The sequence below is a fragment of the Hordeum vulgare genome, chromosome 7H (genome assembly GCF_904849725.1).
Source record: "Hordeum vulgare subsp. vulgare chromosome 7H, MorexV3_pseudomolecules_assembly, whole genome shotgun sequence".
Taxonomy (NCBI): domain Eukaryota; kingdom Viridiplantae; phylum Streptophyta; class Magnoliopsida; order Poales; family Poaceae; genus Hordeum; species Hordeum vulgare.
Window position 1 is genome coordinate 92,781,063 of NC_058524.1, and position 19,479 is coordinate 92,800,541.

Here is a 19,479-nt window from a genome sequence, read left to right on the forward strand (position 1 = left end):
GAGCCCATTCGCGGCCTTGATCGATCCACATCTTGTTTTTTATTTTTTTTATTTTTTTTATTTTTTGCGAAGAGATCCGCATCTTGTTGAACCCGACGCATGGAAAAATGGAAGGTAAAGAAAGTAGTACGGGCAGGAAGATGGCAAGTCCGGTACAATTCCGCTGGATTAAAAGCTGTGTCATCTGAGTTAGTGCGTTGATGGCTTAGCCACGAAAAAATGTCTTGGGCGATTTCGGCCACAGATTTGTGTGCTTTTCCAACATTTGGAGGGCCCCCAGTCTGTTGAGGTCGTATCTGGTGCAATCGAGTCGTTAAAAGGAGGCCATTGGCTTTACACCTGGTCCTTTGTGAAAATATGCAATTATCATTTTATAAAAAGTTATAAAGTTAGAAACATCCACAATCATGTGTCAATGATAGTGAAAGACTTTTTTCAGAATTAAGTCTACGCATGGCAGGGACAAACAAAAACAGACAGCTCCTTAGGAAAAGGAAACTCCAACGGAAGAAACATAGATAAATCTCTGAAATTTATCTATACTCTATACCTATACTAATAAAAGAAATAGATATTCTTAGTCCGTCTTGCTATTTTATAGAAACCCCCTCATGTTTCTAACATTAAACCTGTAGTACATATTAAATGTTTTTTAAAATACCCATATCTTCTAAACCGTAACTCAAATTTAACATATTATATATGAAATTTGATTAGAAAAATATGTAGAATTTGAATATGATGTTATTTTACATGTTAAACATTTAATAAAATAATTATCTAGGGTGCAATTTTAATAAATAATTCGTTTTTCGTTTTTCTTTCATAGCAGTACTAATCCCGATTGGGGATGAACACGTCAACAAAATCTGGATTGGAGATGAAAGTGAAGATCACTTGCCCGTTTCTCTATATCACTAGTGGGGACAGGGACTAAAGGATCCGTCTGGTTTGTTTTTTTTTGACCTGAAAAGGTAGATTTTTTTTTAAATTTTTTCAAATTTTATTTTTTAATATTTTTTATGTTTTATTTTAATTTTCTAATCTTTGAATTATTTGACAATTTAATCTCTAATCACCCATCCTCACTGCTCTAGCGTGGATCACTCATTTCAAATCGTCTAACTTCTCGGCCAATCACCCATCTTTTCACTACTTCAGCCCGAGCACGCTTAACTTTCTGGTTCTATCGCCCCTAGTTGCCAAGTGTGCACTTGATGTTTTCCTGACAATAGTAAGCTATCAATCCTAAACAACTTGGGTCTTGATGTCATGTCATATGATTTAATTTTTTGAATTACAAACAATTATTAAAATAAACTTAATAAGTAACAATAATAGTGAATTTCAATGAAAACAACCTAATATTTTTAAATAAAATTATTTTTCTTTTTTTTGGAAAAAACTTCTTTTTGAAATAACTTTTTTTCCATTTGGAATTTTGAGCATGTGAGAAAACTTCACCGGGCAAGCCCGGGTGAAATCGAGTACCAATTTTTTCTAGTTTTTTTTTTGATATATTAATTTTTTTTGGACGTCGTATGCAAAAGTTATGGCCGTTTATTTTTTTTATTTTTTTGCAAAAATGGTCAAAATTCATATCTCAAAATTTCTATACCGACTAGACACTAAAACCTAACAACATCTCAAAGGATTTTATTTTTTGAAGATTTTATCATTTTTGTTTATTTTCTACAAAACTCAAAGTATCAAGGTTTCAGACAAAAACCCATCTGCTACAAAGGCATTTTTTTAAAATTAATTGAACTGTAGGTTTTTTTGTGCATTAAATATGCACCATACTACAACATCTTAAAATCTACAGAAAGAACTAACTAAAAATAATAATAAAACAACAATTAAATGACTAAAACAACTATATAAGCAAAACAATATTTCTTTAATTAAAATCCTAATTTAAATTATTCTAAAAATAACCAAATAAATCTTACTCTGACAACAATCTAACACATGAGTGAGAGCAAAAAGAATTAAATTAAAAACTATTTCTAAACTCAAGTTATTCAAAAACTGGGTTTGAAGCAAATTTAAACAAATTCAAATTTAAACCATTCAAATTTGAAAACCAATGACACAAACAAAAACTAGACAAAATTTTGAATCTAATGCAAAAAGAATCAATCAAAAACATCAAATATCCTAAAAGATATAAGCAATTTAAAACAGAAACTACAAACAAGAATTTAAAAACAGAAAAAAAAATATGAACACCTTTAGTCCCGGTTCGTGTCACGAAGCGGGACTAAAGGTGTACCCTTTAGTCCCGGTTCAAGACACCAACCGGGACTAAATCCTCCAAACCCTTTAGTCCCGGTTCGAGACACGAACCGGGACTAAAGGTCCAAGACACGAACCAGGACTAAATCCTCCAAACCCTTTAGTCCCGGTTTGAGACACAAACCGTGACTAAAGGCTCCTTACGAGCCGGGACCAAAGCCTCATGCGATTTGGGGCGACGTGGCCGGACCTTTAGTCCCGGCCCAGAGGCAGGCCGGGACTAAAGGGTCCAGGCCAAAGGCCCTTTTTCTACTAGCGTATGTATTAAATCTACATGCAAGCCGTGTTAAAATAGAAGACCTGTGAAATCTTGAACTGAACTTTTGTAGGATAAGACTGTATTTGTTTGTGTCGTAACTACGAAGTCTCAGATTATAGATCATTTTTTATAAATTAAAAGTGTATGGTTTTTTTCTCCAGTTGCAACGCACGGGTCCTTTTGTTAGTATACTATAAAAGACAACCGATTCCATGCAAACAGAGATTAATCACATCACGATCATTTAGCTATGAAATACGGCTCAGCGCCATAACTATTTGCATCAGGGGCAAACCTGTTCGGCCTAAAACTATACCCCGAGCAACAACAGAAGACATGGCTAAAACAAAACTAGATGCACTTTCAAGCATCATCATTCTACTACTATTTGCACGTCAGACGGTCCGTCATCCACCAATTTCAACTGATTTCCCTGTTCCAGCAGCAGCAAGTGGAGCAACAAAGGATGATTGACGAGTTACCTGGTACCTCGAAGAAAAGGGGCCATGCTTTCTGGTGCGTGATGTGGTCGATCGGCGGATGGGCACTTTCGCGTACGCCGTAAACCAGGCGTTTGTTTTCGCCAGATCACCTTGAAAGCTCCGTAAACCACTTACCCCGCACCGAATCTCAAGTCTTATTCTCCCTGCAGGACAACCTTGACGTCCTATTCTTACTGTTGTTGCGCACACAAGGACATGTCTCCATGATACTGACACCCATTTGTATATAGCCGTTTCAGGATGCGTCTGAGCATCTCGTGTGCGCCAGCACGGATTAGCTTTTGCCGCGAGTCGATCGGGTTATTCTAAGGGTATACGCATGCAGCTTCTGTTCTTCTTTCTCTTTTTGACAGCCAGTGCTTTGCATCTTCTAGAGCGAACTCTCAGTGGTATGTGGTTGGTGTTGCACGTGTGTGGGTGCGTGCGTGCGTGCGTGCGTCAGGTAAAAACTGATGCGTGTGTTGTTTTTTCGGATAAACGCTCTCGATTTTATTCATTGTTTGTAATGCTCGTACGAATGCATAGCAAATAAGGTGCTGCAGTAACCACAAGTGTCGATTAGCAGGTAGACCAAGAGAATGCCTAGCTAGACTATGAGCCTCGAGGTTTGAGTTCCTCTTTCGAAGATGAAAGAACAGGATTGAAAAGAAATAGCCGCTGAAATGTTCTCCTTAATGATAGTTCCATGCAGGCCGCCCGTACCTTCGGTGATGTCATCCACCATGCCTTTGCAGACCGAGGCAATCACTAGATGAGTAATGTTCAGGTCCAGCGCCAACACGTTCCGTTCGAGTCTGAGGATGATCCCCCATTACTTCCTCTTGCTACAGCACCATCGACCCGGATTTTGCATATGAATATATGATGCATACAAGGCCATACCATATTCTGGGCTTTGGGCTGTTACTCTCCGTCCCACAATAAAGCCTAGAAAAAGGCAGTGCTCCCGCCGGTTCCTCAAAGAAAAAAACAATAAAACCTGAAGAAAGAAGTCTACTTTTCACCCTCAAATGGGGCTTGATGGACAAATAACCCCCTAAACTCTAATTTGGTAGAGTATTATTTTGACCCCAAAATCATCAAAACCAGATAAAAGTTTCCCTCAGGTGGTTTTGCTGCTGACTTTTCATTTTTTGGGTGGTTTTAGAAGATGATTAGGCGTACACTTTTGACATGGCATTAATGATTAGGCTAACGGTCGCGGCCATCCAAACCCTCTAACCTTAATTTTATCTTCGTCCCTAGTCTGCCCTTTTTCTAGTCCAAATCTTCGGTCATCTCGGCCCTTCAGTCCCCGCCATCGCCACAAGTTAAATCCCTACTTCCCAAATTCATAACCGCCATTGATGCAGGTGTACGTACAATGCTCAAAGCAACAACGATGTCCTGCTGGAGAGCAGGGCCATTCGTTCTGACGACGGCAACTCTACCTTGAGCATTCGCGCCCGCAGTGTGAGGTCGCTCGCTAGCAGGGGCGTAGTCTGGTCTTTCAGGCCGTGGAACACCTCTGAGAGCATCTCTAGTAGAACCCTCAAATCCTTAAATGTAAAATCAGTTTTAAGGGTTGAAAATTGCATAATTTTAACACTTTTAAGGGTTGAAAAACAGGGGCAAAGAGTAGAACCCTCAAACCCAACCCTTATAACGAAATATTCCGTTATAAGGGTTGGGTTTGAGGGTTCTACTCTTTGCCCCAACCCCAATCCTTAAAACTGTCATTTGGCATTGCATAATTTTCACTAGAAAAACATAATAAACCTCCAAACAAACACGGAAATAAAGATCATTGATGCATGGTTTAATAGTTTTTACATCACACAATCATCATCTTCCCCCTCTACTCGGCACCATCACCAAAAAAATTACACTTGGCGCCATTTCCTAGACCACTTCCACGTCCATCAAGCACCTCCATTGTCGCCGGTGGTGGAGTCTTCCAAACCGCCATCGCCACCACAACTCATCGGAGTGCCACCTCGAAGAGTAGAGGACGCACCACGGAATATCCTCTTCCTCTCCGCGATGTCCTCCTTGTAGTCCTTCCACCATTGCAATTGTTCTTGATCCATGTCCTTCTTGGACATCATCATGTGCTCCTTCTCTTCCACCATGAGTTCTTTCCATACCTTTGCCTCTTTCACCTTGATCATCCTCTCCTCCAAGTCGGCCTTGCGCTTTGCTTCTTCACGCTTTGCTTCCACTTGTGCAAGCTTGACCTCTTTCTTCTTCTCGGTGATAAGAAGCTTCGTCTCCAATGTCTTCGTTGTCAATTCCTCTCTTGCCTTCATCATTTGCTCCATCTTCTCCCTTAGGCTTGACGCCTCTCCTTCCATCTTCACCCTTACCTTGCCCTTCTTGGTTCCCTCGGGCTTGCCCAAGTTCCTCTTGTTGGGGAACGTCGCATGGGAAACAAAAATTTTCCTACGCGCACGAAGACCTATCATGGTGATGTCCATCTACGAGAGGGGATGAGTGATCTACGTACCATTGTAGATCGTACAGCAGAAGCGTTAGAGAACGCGGTTGATGTAGTGGGACGTCCTCACGTCCCTCGATCCGCCCCGCGAACAATCCCACGATCAGTCCCACGATCTAGTACCGAACGGACGGCACCTCCGCGTTCAGCACACGTACAGCTCGACGATGATCTCGGCCTTCTTGATCCAGCAAGAGAGACGGAGAGGTAGAAGAGTTCTCCGGCAGCGTGACGGCGCTTCGGAGGTTGGTGATGATCTCGTCTCAACAGGGCTCCGCCCGAGCTCCGCAGAAACGCGATCTAGAGGAAAAACTATGGAGGTATGTGGTCGGGTAGCCGTGAGAAAATCGTCTCAAATCTGCCCTAAAAGCCCCATATATATAGGAGGAGGGAGGGGGACCTTGCCTTGGGGTCCAAGGGACCCTCAAGGGGTCGGCCGAGCCAAGGGGGGGAGGACTCCCCCCCCCCCCAAACCGAGTTGGACTTGGTTTGGTGGGAGGAGTCCCCCTCCCTTCCCACTTCTTCCCTCTTTTTTTTTCTTTTCCTTTGATTTCCTTCTCTTGGCGCATAGGCCCCCTCGGGGCTGTCCCACCAGCCCACTAAGGGCTGGTGTGTCTCCCCAAAGCCTATGGGCTTCCCCGGGGTGGGTTGCCCCCCCCCCCCCCCGGTGAACTCCCGGAACCCATTCGTCATTCCCGGTACATTCCCGGTAACTCCGAAAACCTTCCGGTAATCAAATGAGGTCATCCTATATATCAATCTTCGTTTCCGGACCATTCCGGAAACCCTCGTGACGTCCGTGATCTCATCCGGGACTCCGAACAACATTCGGTGACCAACCATATAACTCAAATACGCATAAAACAACGTCGAACCTTAAGTGTGCAGACCCTGCGGGTTCGAGAACTATGTAGACATGACCCGAGAGACTCCTCGGTCAATATCCAATAGCGGGACCTGGATGCCCATATTGGATCCTACATATTCTACGAAGATCTTATCGTTTGAACCTCAGTGCCAAGGATTCGTATAATCCCGTATGTCATTCCCTTTGTCCTTCGGTATGTTACTTGCCCGAGATTCGATCGTCAGTATCCGTATACCTATTTCAATCTCGTTTACCGGCAAGTCTCTTTACTCGTTCCGTAATACAAGATCCCGCAACTTACACTAAGTTACATTGCTTGCAAGGCTTGTGTGTGATGTTGTATTACCGAGTGGGCCCCGAGATACCTCTCCGTCACACGGAGTGACAAATCCCAGTCTTGATCCATACTAACTCAACTAACACCTTCGGAGATACCTGTAGAGCATCTTTATAGTCACCCGGTTACATTGCGACGTTTGATACACACAAAGCATTCCTCCGGTGTCAGTGAGTTATATGATCTCATGGTCATAGGAATAAATACTTGACACGCAGAAAACAGTAGCAACAAAATGACACGATCAACATGCTACGTCTATTAGTTTGGGTCTAGTCCATCACGTGATTCTCCCAATGACGTGATCCAGTTATCAAGCAACAACACCTTGTTCATAATCAGAAGACACTGACTATCATCGATCAACTGGCTAGCCAACTAGAGGCATGCTAGGGACGGTGTTTTGTCTATGTATCCACACATGTAAATGAGTCTTCATTCAATACAATTATAGCATGGATAATAAACTATTATCTTGATACAGGAATTATAATAATAACTATACATTTATTATTGCCTCTAGGGCATAATTCCAACACCTCTCCCCCTCCTCATCTTCACTATCATCCATCCTAAGCATTGCCGACTTCTTGGGTGCGGTCTCTTGATCCCTCAACTTCCACTTGTCAAAGGTTTGAAGAATTGCCCAAGCATGTTTAAATGGGAATGACTTGCCCTTGGAAGCGGCCATCTCCTTGTACCTCATGCCGGCAATTGTCTCCTATCAATCACACATAATCACATAAGAACACAACAATAGCCACACATAATCACATAATCAAAATAGTGAAGAGATATGTACTCACATAGTCACTCTCCACGGTTCCACTAGGTGGTGCATCCCTCACTTGGTCCATGGCCGCACTCCAACTAGCACAAGCGGGCTTCATCAACTCCCACCGGCCTTGAAGCGACCGGTAAGTGCGAGAGATGAACCCACTATTCTTCGGCTTGATCCTACAATAGTTGTCCTCGATCCTTTGCCAATACCGTTTACCGGTTTGGTCGGTGCCGGTGGTTGCATCCATCCCCACAGCTGCCCAAGCACGAACCAAGAGGATATCTTCCGCCTCGGTGTAGTTTGTCGACCGCGCGTGTGGGCGGGAAGCGGCGGTGAATGCCTCCTCCCCTATCTCGGCCACCTCCTCCTCGTCATCCCCTTCATCCTCCTCATCTTCCTCCAAGTCATCACCAACCCTAAAGGGTTCTAGAGACGGAGCCCCGAGGTCCACCTCCGCGTCTTGGAGGAGGTTCATGAACGAGGATGGGGTTGCCATTTCCTCAAACACCTCGTGCGCGACGGGAGGAGGTTCATGAACGAGGATGGGCTTCTTCCGCGGCTTGGCCACGACGGAGGACTCGCCAGCGGCCTTGGAGGCAGCCCCTCGCGGCCCACGGGAGGCCGCCTTCGGCCGGCTCTTCTTGAGGGCCGGAGCGTCGTCGGGGGCGGAAGCCGGGGCGGTGGCAGGGGCGGGAGCGGCGGCCGGGGCTGGCGCGGACGGAGGCGGTGGCAGGCCTGCCCGCCGCCGCTTGGCCCCGACGGTGGCGGGGGCGGCCGGGGCTGGCGCTGCGGCGGCTGTGGCGGGGACGGGGCCGGCAGGGGCGGGGCCGAGGGCGGCCGGCGCGGACGCGGCGGCGGGCGCAGGGGCGGGCGAGGGCCGCCGCTTGGCCGGGGCGGGCGCGGCCGGGGCGGGCGCATCGGCGGCCGGGGCGGGCGCTGCAGCCGCGGCCGGGGCGGGGACGGGGCCGGCAGGGGCGGGCGCGGCGGCCGGCGGCGGCGGCGGGGGCGAGGCGGGCGCGAGGAAGGCGACGGTTGGGAGACGGGGGCGAGGCGGGCGCGAGGAAGGCGACGGTTGGGAGACGGGATCGATCCCGCGCTGGAGCTGAAGTGGAGTGCGGGTTGGGAGGAGAAACTCCTCCCAACCCTCACTTCTACAGGCTCAAAACTAGTTTGAGGGTTGGACCTCTAAAAATATTTACGGGTTTAAGGGTTCTAGTCTACGCCGTTTTTCGGACGAAAACTGTAAAAAAAACGGTTATTTTTAAGGGTTTGGAGGTTTGAGGGCTCTACTAGACTTGCTCTGAGGCAACAAGGAACAAGATCCAGAGCTAGTTTAGTTTCAGGCAGTAGGACACACGTATACTCTCTCTGTACCTAAATAATCATAGTTGGAAAGAATTAGTCTAGTTCTTCTTAACTATAATTATTTAGGTAAACAGAAAGTAGAAATGAAGAAGTACAGAGAGGAGCAACGCACTGCGCCATGTCTCCGAGCCCACAAGGCCAGCCATGGCGGCACGCTGTAGGACGCCGGTTTTGTGCAGATTGGTGCTGTTGATGGTGACCTTTGCCTTGACAGTGGCATCACTTTATTGAATCTTCTCAATGTCTCAATGAATTGCGCTTGCGTGCGGCGTTGTAGGTGTACTCAATGATCAAAGTGGCTAACGACACACAACGCCACGTCACAAGCTCAAACCAGAAACCATCTCAAATCAGCAGCAAAACCACCCGACGGAAACATTTATCTGGTTTTGGGGTCAAAATCATACCAAAACGGACATCAGGAGGGTATTCGTCCATCGGGCCACATTTGGGGGGAGAAAAATGAACTTCTTTCAAGCCTAGAAGAAGACGGCCCACACTAGAAGCGCACGCTGGCCTACGAGCCTAGGCCAGGGCTTTAGACAAGCCTCAAAAAAATAGTTCAGGGCAGTAGACACTTAGGCCTTGTACAATGCAAGATGCTTAGAGAAATAAGCCAGGCTTTTTTTAAACACCCGTGCTTATTTGTACAGGGTAGACGCTTAGTTAGGCGTCTTTCGCACTGATGCTTTAGAAAAATCTGGTTTATTTTTCTAAGCACCTCCCTATGCACCTAGCATTGTACAAGCCCTTACAGTCCTTGTCTGGCTTGGTTTAGGTTACCAAGCAGCACTATAACACCATGAAAATCTCAACAACAAAAAACAGAAATAGAAGTTAAAAAAATACTGAATGGACCTAAGAAAACAAGTCGAGCACACAACAAAAGAACATGTTATATGCCAAAGCTCCATCGACGGAAATAATGGCTATCTTAATACCATCCTAAAACACATACACACCAGAGTGGGGCAAGCTCCAAAATGTCATAATCGTATGCTACAGGGGCACCGAGTGGCATTACCTCCTTTTACATATCTCGTACATGTCGGCACTTTCAGTTTACAGCACGCCAGGCAGGCAGGGCCAATAGGATTTACCTCTTCTTTCCCAATAGGTCACCTCGACGCTTAGCTTCTCTCTCCGCTGTCTGAACGTAAAATTCAGCCCCAAGCATGTCGTTTATCTCAACATTTGATGATATGCTCGCTTCCGCGGTCTGAATTATCAGCTCGACGGTCAGAGTGAATCCCAGGGCTGAAAGCACACGCACAGCATTGGCAAGACGGCAGATGTGTCTTCTTGTTTCTATTGGGGTAAAAGTCTCGGCTTCGGCGCTCAGCTTCTGTTCATCTTCCTTCAAATCAGCAATTTCACGCACCACGACGTGCTCACCGACCCAGATGAAACCGTTGCAGCCAAGGATCAGGTCCACGTCATACTGCTCGAGATGGTGGAAATGCAGCTTCCGGCGTTTTACCAGATATGCAGGCACAGTGAGCAATTGACCTCTCTGAAGCTGCATAAAGAAAATCCAGCAGCCAATAATAAGTTAACACATTAACATCATCTCAGTTCTGAAAGGATGAGATTGTAACTCCAACAGTCAAACATAAATCATCAACCAACCTAAGTCATTATCAACAATACAAAAAATATGAGGTATAAGGACTTAGCGACATGTCTATGAACTAGTAGTACATTTACTTGCTCTGCATTACTGACAGGGTAATTAACATCAACTGGTATGCGCCTCTTTTGGTGCATAGGACGAATATCATAGGAATAGGAAACTTGTAGGATATGAGGTGCCATGTATCTCAAATCCTATGACTAGGATCTAGGAATAGAAAAAGAGATGTCCTTTGGTCCACATCATAGAATCTTTTCCATTGAATCTAGGCTAATGTTTATTTTTCTTTGAAATGTGATGGATAGGAATAATTCCTCTGTAGGAATAGGATTTTATTCATACAAACCACAGGACTCTATAGGAATTTTTCCTATAGGAATCCTATCCTATAGAATTCCTACAAAATTCCTCCAAACCAAGAGCTAGCAGATTTTTTTTCCCTGAGAGCAATGGCAAGAGCTCTACTATATATTAAATAAGTTTAAAATAATTACAAGAGCCAGATTTCACAATATTGTATAACTACACTAGGGGCATTTGAAAGTAACAGAAATTATCTCATAGAATGGAAGCTTAACATCATAACCTAAACTGGTAGGGCACTGGCAATAATAGTAGCTGACAAAGAGTTGGTCTAGCATCTACCTTTCCATATTTTTGACTCCTTGCTTGTAGATGAAGAGATCCATCATGTTGGAAACCACGAACTTCAGCCTGATAAATGATTTCATGCAAAGCAGCAGCATCAGATTTTGCAGTGCTGATCCAGTACAAAAGCAATAAAGGCTGACAAACTATAAAAAATGATAAAGGACATAGACAAGCCATGTTTCCAATATCATGAGCTTCCTTTGGGGGAAACACTAAAATGAAATGTACAAATAACGTGAAGCTTGGATGCATGAATAAACTGAAGGCAAGGAAATACAGAATGCCTAATTCAGAAAGTCTTGTGTGTCAGAAAACAGAATGCCTTGATTAGCAAAGCGATCAGAGAACAAGTTCACAAAATGCAGAGCAAAAATGTTCACACGTGAACTTTGTGCTGTACTAACTAATCCTGGTAGTCCATTAACCAGATACAGGAAACTTAAATAAACCCAGCATGGTGCATACAGCCAAATATAGACAGCTTATGTCTCAAATTTCATAACTAAACAATCAAATTAATTTTGTATGTTGAACAGTCAGATTAATTCCAGCATCACACGAGACCAACAGAATAGTCCAACGGTATAACCAATGAGGATTCACAATCACCAGTTATCAAAGATTAGGCATATAAGTAGCATGAAAAGTCCTACACAGCGAGGCGACTTGCAATCAGCTGGGAGCCTTGGATAGAGATGCAACTATCCATACTCTTTTTGCCGCCCTTGAAACTCTCCAGGTAGCTCTTGATATGGTCCTCCAAAGTATTGTGCACGTATTGTGGAAAAGCGTCTAGATAAATTGATGTGAGGTACAAGGTGGAATGGGAAGGGCTGAAGCGTGTTATTTTGATGCCTACGGTGCTGAAAATAAGGACTTACGCTTTCTGGTCTTAGTTATTTTGATGCCTGGTACAATGGGAAGGGCTGAAGCCTGTTGTGCCCAGTCAAGCTTCGCTTAAGTTAAAAAACTGAAATGCCATGGTAGATGGCGCAAAACTTTGTGTGCTCTGTGCCCCAATATTAGGGTTTGTTTTTTCGAAGCTCTGTGGTTGTGTTGGCTCCCAGGGTGCGAGGTCGGTTCTGTTCTAGCAGTTAGCAAAGGACCAAAGTTAATTCCACTGTCATGATTTCTCATATCCTATTCACTGTGCATTGTTTCTATTTTCCATCTCCAATTTCTAGTCCATGCAACACTTGATTCACTTCTGTTCCATCTGTTTACTACCATCAGTTCCAATGTGCTATTACTTTATAATTTTCATCTATTTTCTTATATTTTACATCTATTAGTTCCTCCACAGCTACACATATTGGTTACCATATGCTTCTGCAAGTTCCTACCACTTAGTCATAAACAATTATATTGGTCCATTCTGTTCCAAGATTCCTTCTATCTTCTAGTTCTAGCCAGTAGCCAAATCCATCTACTAATTTGCTGCTGCTTGCAAAGTGAAAGATCAGGGCTTCCAAAAGTCTCATATGCAATTTGAGTCGTACCAATTCTGAATTAAAACGGGAACAATCACTGATCAAATGGTGTAGCAGTGAGAATGAGGGCTCAACCTGATGTCAATGGCAAGATGGCAAACAGAAGCAAAAGAAAAAGCTCCAGGACTAATAAATGCAATTGCAGAAATATGACAAGCTGAACCATTTGACAGTATTGTTCATTCGTATTTGACGTTACATATGTAAGCAACTAACACAAATTTTCATTCATAGAGAAGGGGAAAGGAGTGTGATGCTTACGCAGACAACATCATTTTCTTCAAATATACTCCGCATATTAAGCTCATCAACCGCAGTTCTTCTTCTCTAATATTGGGATGGAAAAAATATCAATTAAAAAATATTGGAGAATGATCAATAGTGACACTTGTAACGTACTCCCTCCCTCAGTTTCATAACATAAGATGCATTATGAAAATCTTTAAGACAAGGGTTTGACCAACAATTACTCAAGACAAGGGTTTGACCAACAATTACTCTATTAATATGTAATTGTGATACAAAATTATAATGATGGGTACTTTTGAAACAAATCTAGTGATATAACATTTATCTCACCCAAAGTGTATCTTAATAGACTAATTGTTAGTCATTGTTAGTCAAACCCTTGCTTAGCAAATCATAATGCACCATACATAAGGAAAATAACGGAGTACTAAAGATGACAGTCACTGGTCTGTTTTAGCATGATGCAACATTTCGTTCTAAGATAAGAGAAAAACAGGGAAATATTTTTTCCAGCAAACCAGGCAATTCCATCTTAGCTTACTGTTAAGTCAACTAGAAAGGGTATTTTGATGCATGTTAAATTATCTGTTGAGATAGTGCATGGGATTATTTGCCTTGCAGATTGCATTGTGAGGATACCCTATGTACAGCTGCTGCCCTTTCCCACAAATTTTGGGCGTTCACACGGTAAAGGTGCAGAATAGCATACCTGAATTCCATCAGGCAAATTCATTGAAGAAAGCATCAAAACAGCATCTTGGCTAAAGTTTATCTCCAACCGCCAGCGCTTTGGAGCAATCTTGAAAAAAAATCAACATAGTATCTGATATTTATCAGAAATAAAATACATTATTTACATGGGAGCTGGGCAGGCAGATAATAAATCACACTCTGACAGCATGACTATACTAACAGCTAGATTTGCCCACACCATCCGGTTGTTCAGATGGACAAGTAATCAAAAATAAATAACATGTACCAGGACACATACAAATTATTGGAGCTACTAAGCTACCAAATATAGGGGAAACCAATTGCTCAATCCATGCATGTGCTATAAGGATCCGGCAAAACACATTTCCAATTTTTAACAGTGACCAACAATACTCTTAGTTTAAAACTCGAGCCATAAGCCAAATTGTAGATCATTGGCATGCATTCCTGGCACAAACCATGCCATAGAAATAAGAACGTTGAAAGAGTGACAAAAAGTGCGCAAACCTCAATGACACGGCCAACTATGATATCGCCAACCTCTGGCTTATACCTGGTAAGGTGGAAGAGAACAAAATGAGCCTTTCAGGTAGCAGAACTAATTACAAACTCAATGATTTATTCCCTGCTCTATAAGTCAAATAATATAACATGCTAGAGCCCAGATACCTACAGTTTAAGTCGGCACAAATCATAAGCACCCCAGCTCTAATCTGATACAAGATAATATTTCAGTATGAAACAACAGTACCTCACTGCAAGAACTGCACTTATCCATTCATCGAGTCAAACCCGAACACTAATCCATTCATATGCACACCGTTATACTCAGTACGATAGCAACGCCACAGCATTGCGAGGATTATCCAGCAGGAACACAGAAATGGCATCGCTGGAAACTGACACAGCAGGGAAGAGGGGGGAGGCAGGGGAGTAATACCTCGCCCGGAGCGTCCGCACGTAGACGAGCTTGTTGACCCGCTCCACCACGCCGCACAGCGTCGCCACCACCTCCCCATCCTGATCCGTCGTGCCGTGCCCTCTGCACCCAAAAATATCAATCCGTCGTCCATCACCAAGCACGAGTGGGGAACGGATAGAGAGGGGAGGAGACGGGGAAGTATTACTTGAGGATGTTGTCCTCGTGGTTGACGGCGATGTTGTCCGCGACGGTGACGGCGGCGGCGGACGCGGCCGCGGGGGCGAGGGTCTGGAGCTCGTGGAGCGCGGCCTCGAGGCGGACCCTCTGGGTCTGGTTCAGCGGGAGGTGGAGGTCTCTCATGGCCCCTACGCTGTGCCGGGAGCACTTAAGGAGAAGGAGGGATGCGTCGGCGGGTGGCGGGGGTCGGCGGCGATCGACGGCGGAAACTAGCAAAAACCCTAGTAAAACCTGCCCAGTCCACCCACCACCGTCGCGCTGAAAAGCCGCTAGGTTGAGCCGGGCCGGGAACATGGAACCAAACTGGGCCTCATCGTTCGGGGCTAAGCTGGGCCAGTGACCTAAGGATATCCTTCGACTGGGGAAAGGCAAATCCGATTTGGCGCTGCAGGCGCCGGTTGAAGTGCATTTTTCTTAACCGGCGCCTGCAGCGTTCAATCATGGGCCGGCCCAGCGGAAGGGAGGTTTTTCTGGTTTTATGAAGTTTCCGGTAGCTTTCTAGATGGGATTTTTCATTTAGGTTTTTTAGGACTGGTTTTTCTTCAGTTTTTTTGTTTTTATATATTTCTTTTCTATACTATTTTTATTAATTTTTTATTTTAATTTTATTTTCTAAATAAATTTACATTTTTTCAACAAGACGCACACTTTTTTTTATTAACTTTTTCTCAAGCGAACAAACATTTTTCTAAATCAATAAACCCTTTTCAAAATTTTATATTTTTTTAACTAAATTCTATGAACTTTTTTGAATATCGATGAAGTTTTTTTTTATGGATAAACTTTTTTCAAAAAAGATGAACTTCTTAAAGATTTGTGAATTTTTTCTAGGTTTCATGAACTTTTTAAAAGCTTTTTTCAAATCCATGAACAAAGTATCAAAATCCATGAACTTTTTAAAATTTTGTGAACTTTTTTTCAGATTACAGTGATTTTTTTCAAATTCATGTTCTTTCAAAATTTGTGAACCACTTTTTGCTTTTATGAACTTTTTGTGTTCACTTTATTTTTGGGTTTTTTACAAAAAATTCGCCTTGTAACTGGGCCGGCCCATTTTGCAACTCCTGTTCGGTGTCTTAAGCGCCCGAACAGCTACCTCGCATCCACGCGAACCACCTGATGGGCCAACCCAGGAACCCGCGTCAAAGGGACGTAGAATAGGTCGAAAACAACATAAAAAGGTAGGCCATTGCCAAGATTCGAACTCAAGTCTTTAGGTGCAAGAGAAGATCAATTAACCACTACACCAACTAGAGTATTGGGATCGCTAGTAGCTCCAACTTTATAAGAACAACGGGGTAGTGCTATTTTGTCTAGTCTATCACTTAGTTTTTTTTACGTATTTGAATAAAAAATGTAAATTTAAAAATACTCATATTTTTTTAAGGAAAGATCACAAACTTGAAAAAAGTTCATCGAATTTGAGAAAAGTTCATCGATTTCAAAAAAAGTTCATCGAATTTGAGAAAAGTTCATCAATTTCAAAAAAAATCATCGAATTTGAGAAAAGTTCATGAATTTTGAAAAACTTTCATTAAATTCGAAAAAAGTTCATCAATTTTGAAAATTGTTCATTGAATTTGAAAAAAGTTCAGCAGATTTCAAAAAAAAGTTTATCGTTTTTTTAAAAAAAAGTTCATCAAATGTGAAAAAACTTCACCAATTTGAAAAAAGTTCAGCGCATTTCAAAGAAAAGTTCATCGATTTTAAACAAATGTTCATCGAATCTGAAAAAAGTTCATCAATTTGAAAAGGTTTAGTGGATTTTTAAAAAAGTTCATCAACTTGTTTCTAAAAATTTCAACAAATTGTCAGAAAAAGTTCATTGGATTTGAAAAAGGTTCACTGAATTTTGAAAAAGTTCATCAAATAGTTCACCATTTCGAAAAAAAAGTTCCCAAATTTAAAGGAAAAAATCATCAATCTTGAAAAAAGTTCATTGGATTTGAAAATGTTCATCAAATTTGAAAACAAAGTTTATGAAATTTGAAAAAAGTTCATTGATTTAAGAAAAAGTTCGACAATTTTTAAAAATTGTGGATGGATTAAAAAGAATAAACGATTGATAAAGAAGGAAAATTAAAAAGAAAACAAAAACGAAAACAGAAAACAGAAAAAAAGGAAAAAGAGAATGAAAAAGCAAGAAAGCGGAAGAAACGATGATAAGGAAAAACAATTACGTATCTAAGCACATCAGCTGTCCGTGGCCTGGTGGTTACTACTCTTCGCACTGGACCAGGAGCTCCTTGGTTCGAATCCTACTACATTCTAATTCTTGAATGGACACGCGAATGTAAATGGGGAGCTTCGAATCCTACTACATTCTAATTTTTGAATGGACACGCGAATGTAAATGGGCCGAGCCCAGTTAGCGTGGTTGTAGGCGCCGGTTAGCTGAATACGAAAGAAACCGGCGCTCCTTGGTTCGAATCCTACTACATTCTAATTTTTGAATGGACACGCGAATGTAAATGGGCCGAGCCCAGTTAGCGTGGTTGTAGGCGCCGGTTAGCTGAATACGAAAGAAACCGGCGCTGAATAGGAAATGCCGACTAGGAGTCCCTTTGGGGAAACCTATTTCATGTCGCTAGTTAGAGAACAACTAACTGTACGTTTACCCCTTACGGTCACCTTCAAGGGGTGGAGCCATCCCATACCCTTAACCGTCGTCCCAAACCTTACTCCATCACTTGTACCCATACCCATCGTGGATATAATTTTTTCATAGAACCATCACCTGTCAGGGTAAATGGGTACCCATTGGTAAAATTATCCGGATTTACAACACACCAAGTCAAGTATTGCATAGTTAAAAACAACAACTTATAATGATAATGTATAAAAAAAACAACAATTCATGACAACAACACATACTCGTAAATAGCAACACACTCTGGACGTGGGCTAGCTACAGGATTTATGTACATATAATACGTTTAATATATGGATAAGTAAGAATGCTTATTTTTCAAATTATATGCAGGTACATAGGTACACTGGTATGGGTTATACTAAACTACCCACACTCAATATACCCGATGAGTTACAAATTTTCCCCGTTTATGTACACATGGTTATTTTTTTGACTCATGCCCTCATCTCAATAGGTTTTTTACCCACAGGGTATGTGGATAATGGGTATCGATTATCATCCCTATCCAGGGGCACTTTTGGTGTATTGAATGAAAGTATGCCAAATGTTGCGTGCTGGTGTTATTTTTGGATTCGGTTTTGCTAAAAACATCTAAATTTAAGATAAGTATTGCACATTTCAGTCTTATATCATTGATCTTACATGGAGATTCATGTGAATATTTTCTTTTCCTTTTTCCTTTTCGCTTTTATGCTTGATTTAGTCATTTAAATGTGCAATAACTATATCACATCCACATGTGTCCTACACATACATTTTTAGATTTTTTTTTGTGTACATATTTTCAGGTTCATATGTGTTTCTTTCGAGTTATTTGTGCCTTTCGTTTGTTTTTAAGATTTAAGAACAAATATTTTTTGGGGGTAGGAAAAATTATGCCTTCATGAAAAGTAAATATTTGCTTTTCGTGGAGACGTGGTTGTGTGTTAGAGCATATATCTCCATATGTGGTTTTGGTAATTGATGAAAATTCCTATGGACTAATGTTGTCTTAAGTTATATTTATAGGATTTGTCCATAGGCACTTTTTGAAGTCCATATGTTGGGTTAAGGAGTTTATATGATGACCAATGTGGTATTTAAGGTATTATTCAAATAATGGTCATAGAGACACAAGGTTGATCAAGATCTTCAAACAAAGAGTAAATCAAGATGATCAACACACAAAGCGTACAAGATGTACCGAGAGGGATCAAGTGATCCCATGGTATGGTAAGCATTGTCCATTACGTATTTGTGTACTAATCCATGGTCTTCATGAGAGTTCTATATGGGGTTACGTATTTGTTCCTTACCTCTCTTTTCTTATATATGGGTGACACTCTCTTAATCAATGGAACATGGCAAATCTTTTTCTCCATACCGTGAAAGAACTTGGAGCATAACTTTCTTGGAAACTTTAGAATAAAAAGCACAAGATAGGTCATGTTTTTCTAGTACTTGTTCATCGACGACATCCAAATTAATCACACTAGTATCCAAAGCTCATGAGTCATATCTTGATGTGTCAATATGCACTGGGTTGCTGCCAACAACTTTTAGTCTCGGGTCGCCACTGATCATGTTGGCACCGCGGGGTCGCGGCACGAGGTGCCAAGTATTGTTCCGAAGCAGTGTGTCAAACTCTTCGCGCATGGCTGCATGCTACCGAGGATCGCCCAGAGCAGCATGGACAGACGTCAGCACGTCTGCAACGGAGGAAGGCAAGGTCGACGCGACGAGGACGTAGTAATCAGATGAGTACGGCCGACTTGGGCGGTCAACACCAGCGCTCGGGTGTCGGGATGGACGATTGCAAGGTCGCACTCTTTTTTCGGACGGATCCTTCTACCGCAGCATCATCGGTGCTCTCCAATACCTGACGCTCACCCGCCCCGACCTGATATACGTAGTTCAGCAAGTGTGCTTGCACATGCACGCGCCACGGGACGTGCACTGGGCTCTGGTGAAACGGATTTTGCGGTACATCCGCGGCACTCCGTCGTTGGGGCTCACCCTGCTTCGCTTGACATCGTAGTCTACCCTGATGCGGACTGAGCCGGC

General features: G+C 42.7%; 1 protein-coding gene across 1 annotated transcript; it reads right to left on the minus strand.

Annotated features, from left to right (window-relative positions):
- Positions 1-9,767: 9,767 nt before the first annotated feature.
- LOC123410114 (exosome complex component RRP4 homolog) lies at positions 9,768-15,088 on the minus strand. Its single transcript, XM_045103003.1, has 7 exons — positions 14,752-15,088; positions 14,565-14,666; positions 14,132-14,177; positions 13,620-13,709; positions 12,923-12,988; positions 11,166-11,234; positions 9,768-10,406 (listed from the first exon to the last, which is right to left on the minus strand). The coding sequence occupies exons 1-7, from the start codon at positions 15,075-15,077 to the stop codon at positions 9,984-9,986; spliced, it is 1,122 nt and encodes a 373-aa protein (XP_044958938.1). The 5' UTR covers positions 15,078-15,088; the 3' UTR covers positions 9,768-9,983.
- Between the last annotated feature and the right edge of the window lie 4,391 nt (positions 15,089-19,479).

Coding starts and splice junctions, on each gene's coding strand:
- LOC123410114 (XM_045103003.1), bottom strand. CDS start 15,077: ATGTTCCCGGCCCGGCTCAACCTAGCGGCTTTTCAGCGCGACGGTGGT. Junction 14,667..14,751: donor CACGAGGACAACATCCTCAA/GTAATACTTCCC, acceptor TTTTGGGTGCAG/AGGGCACGGCACGACGGATC. Junction 10,407..11,165: donor GGAGTCAAAAATATGGAAAG/GTAGATGCTAGA, acceptor TTCTTTATGCAG/CTTCAGAGAGGTCAATTGCT.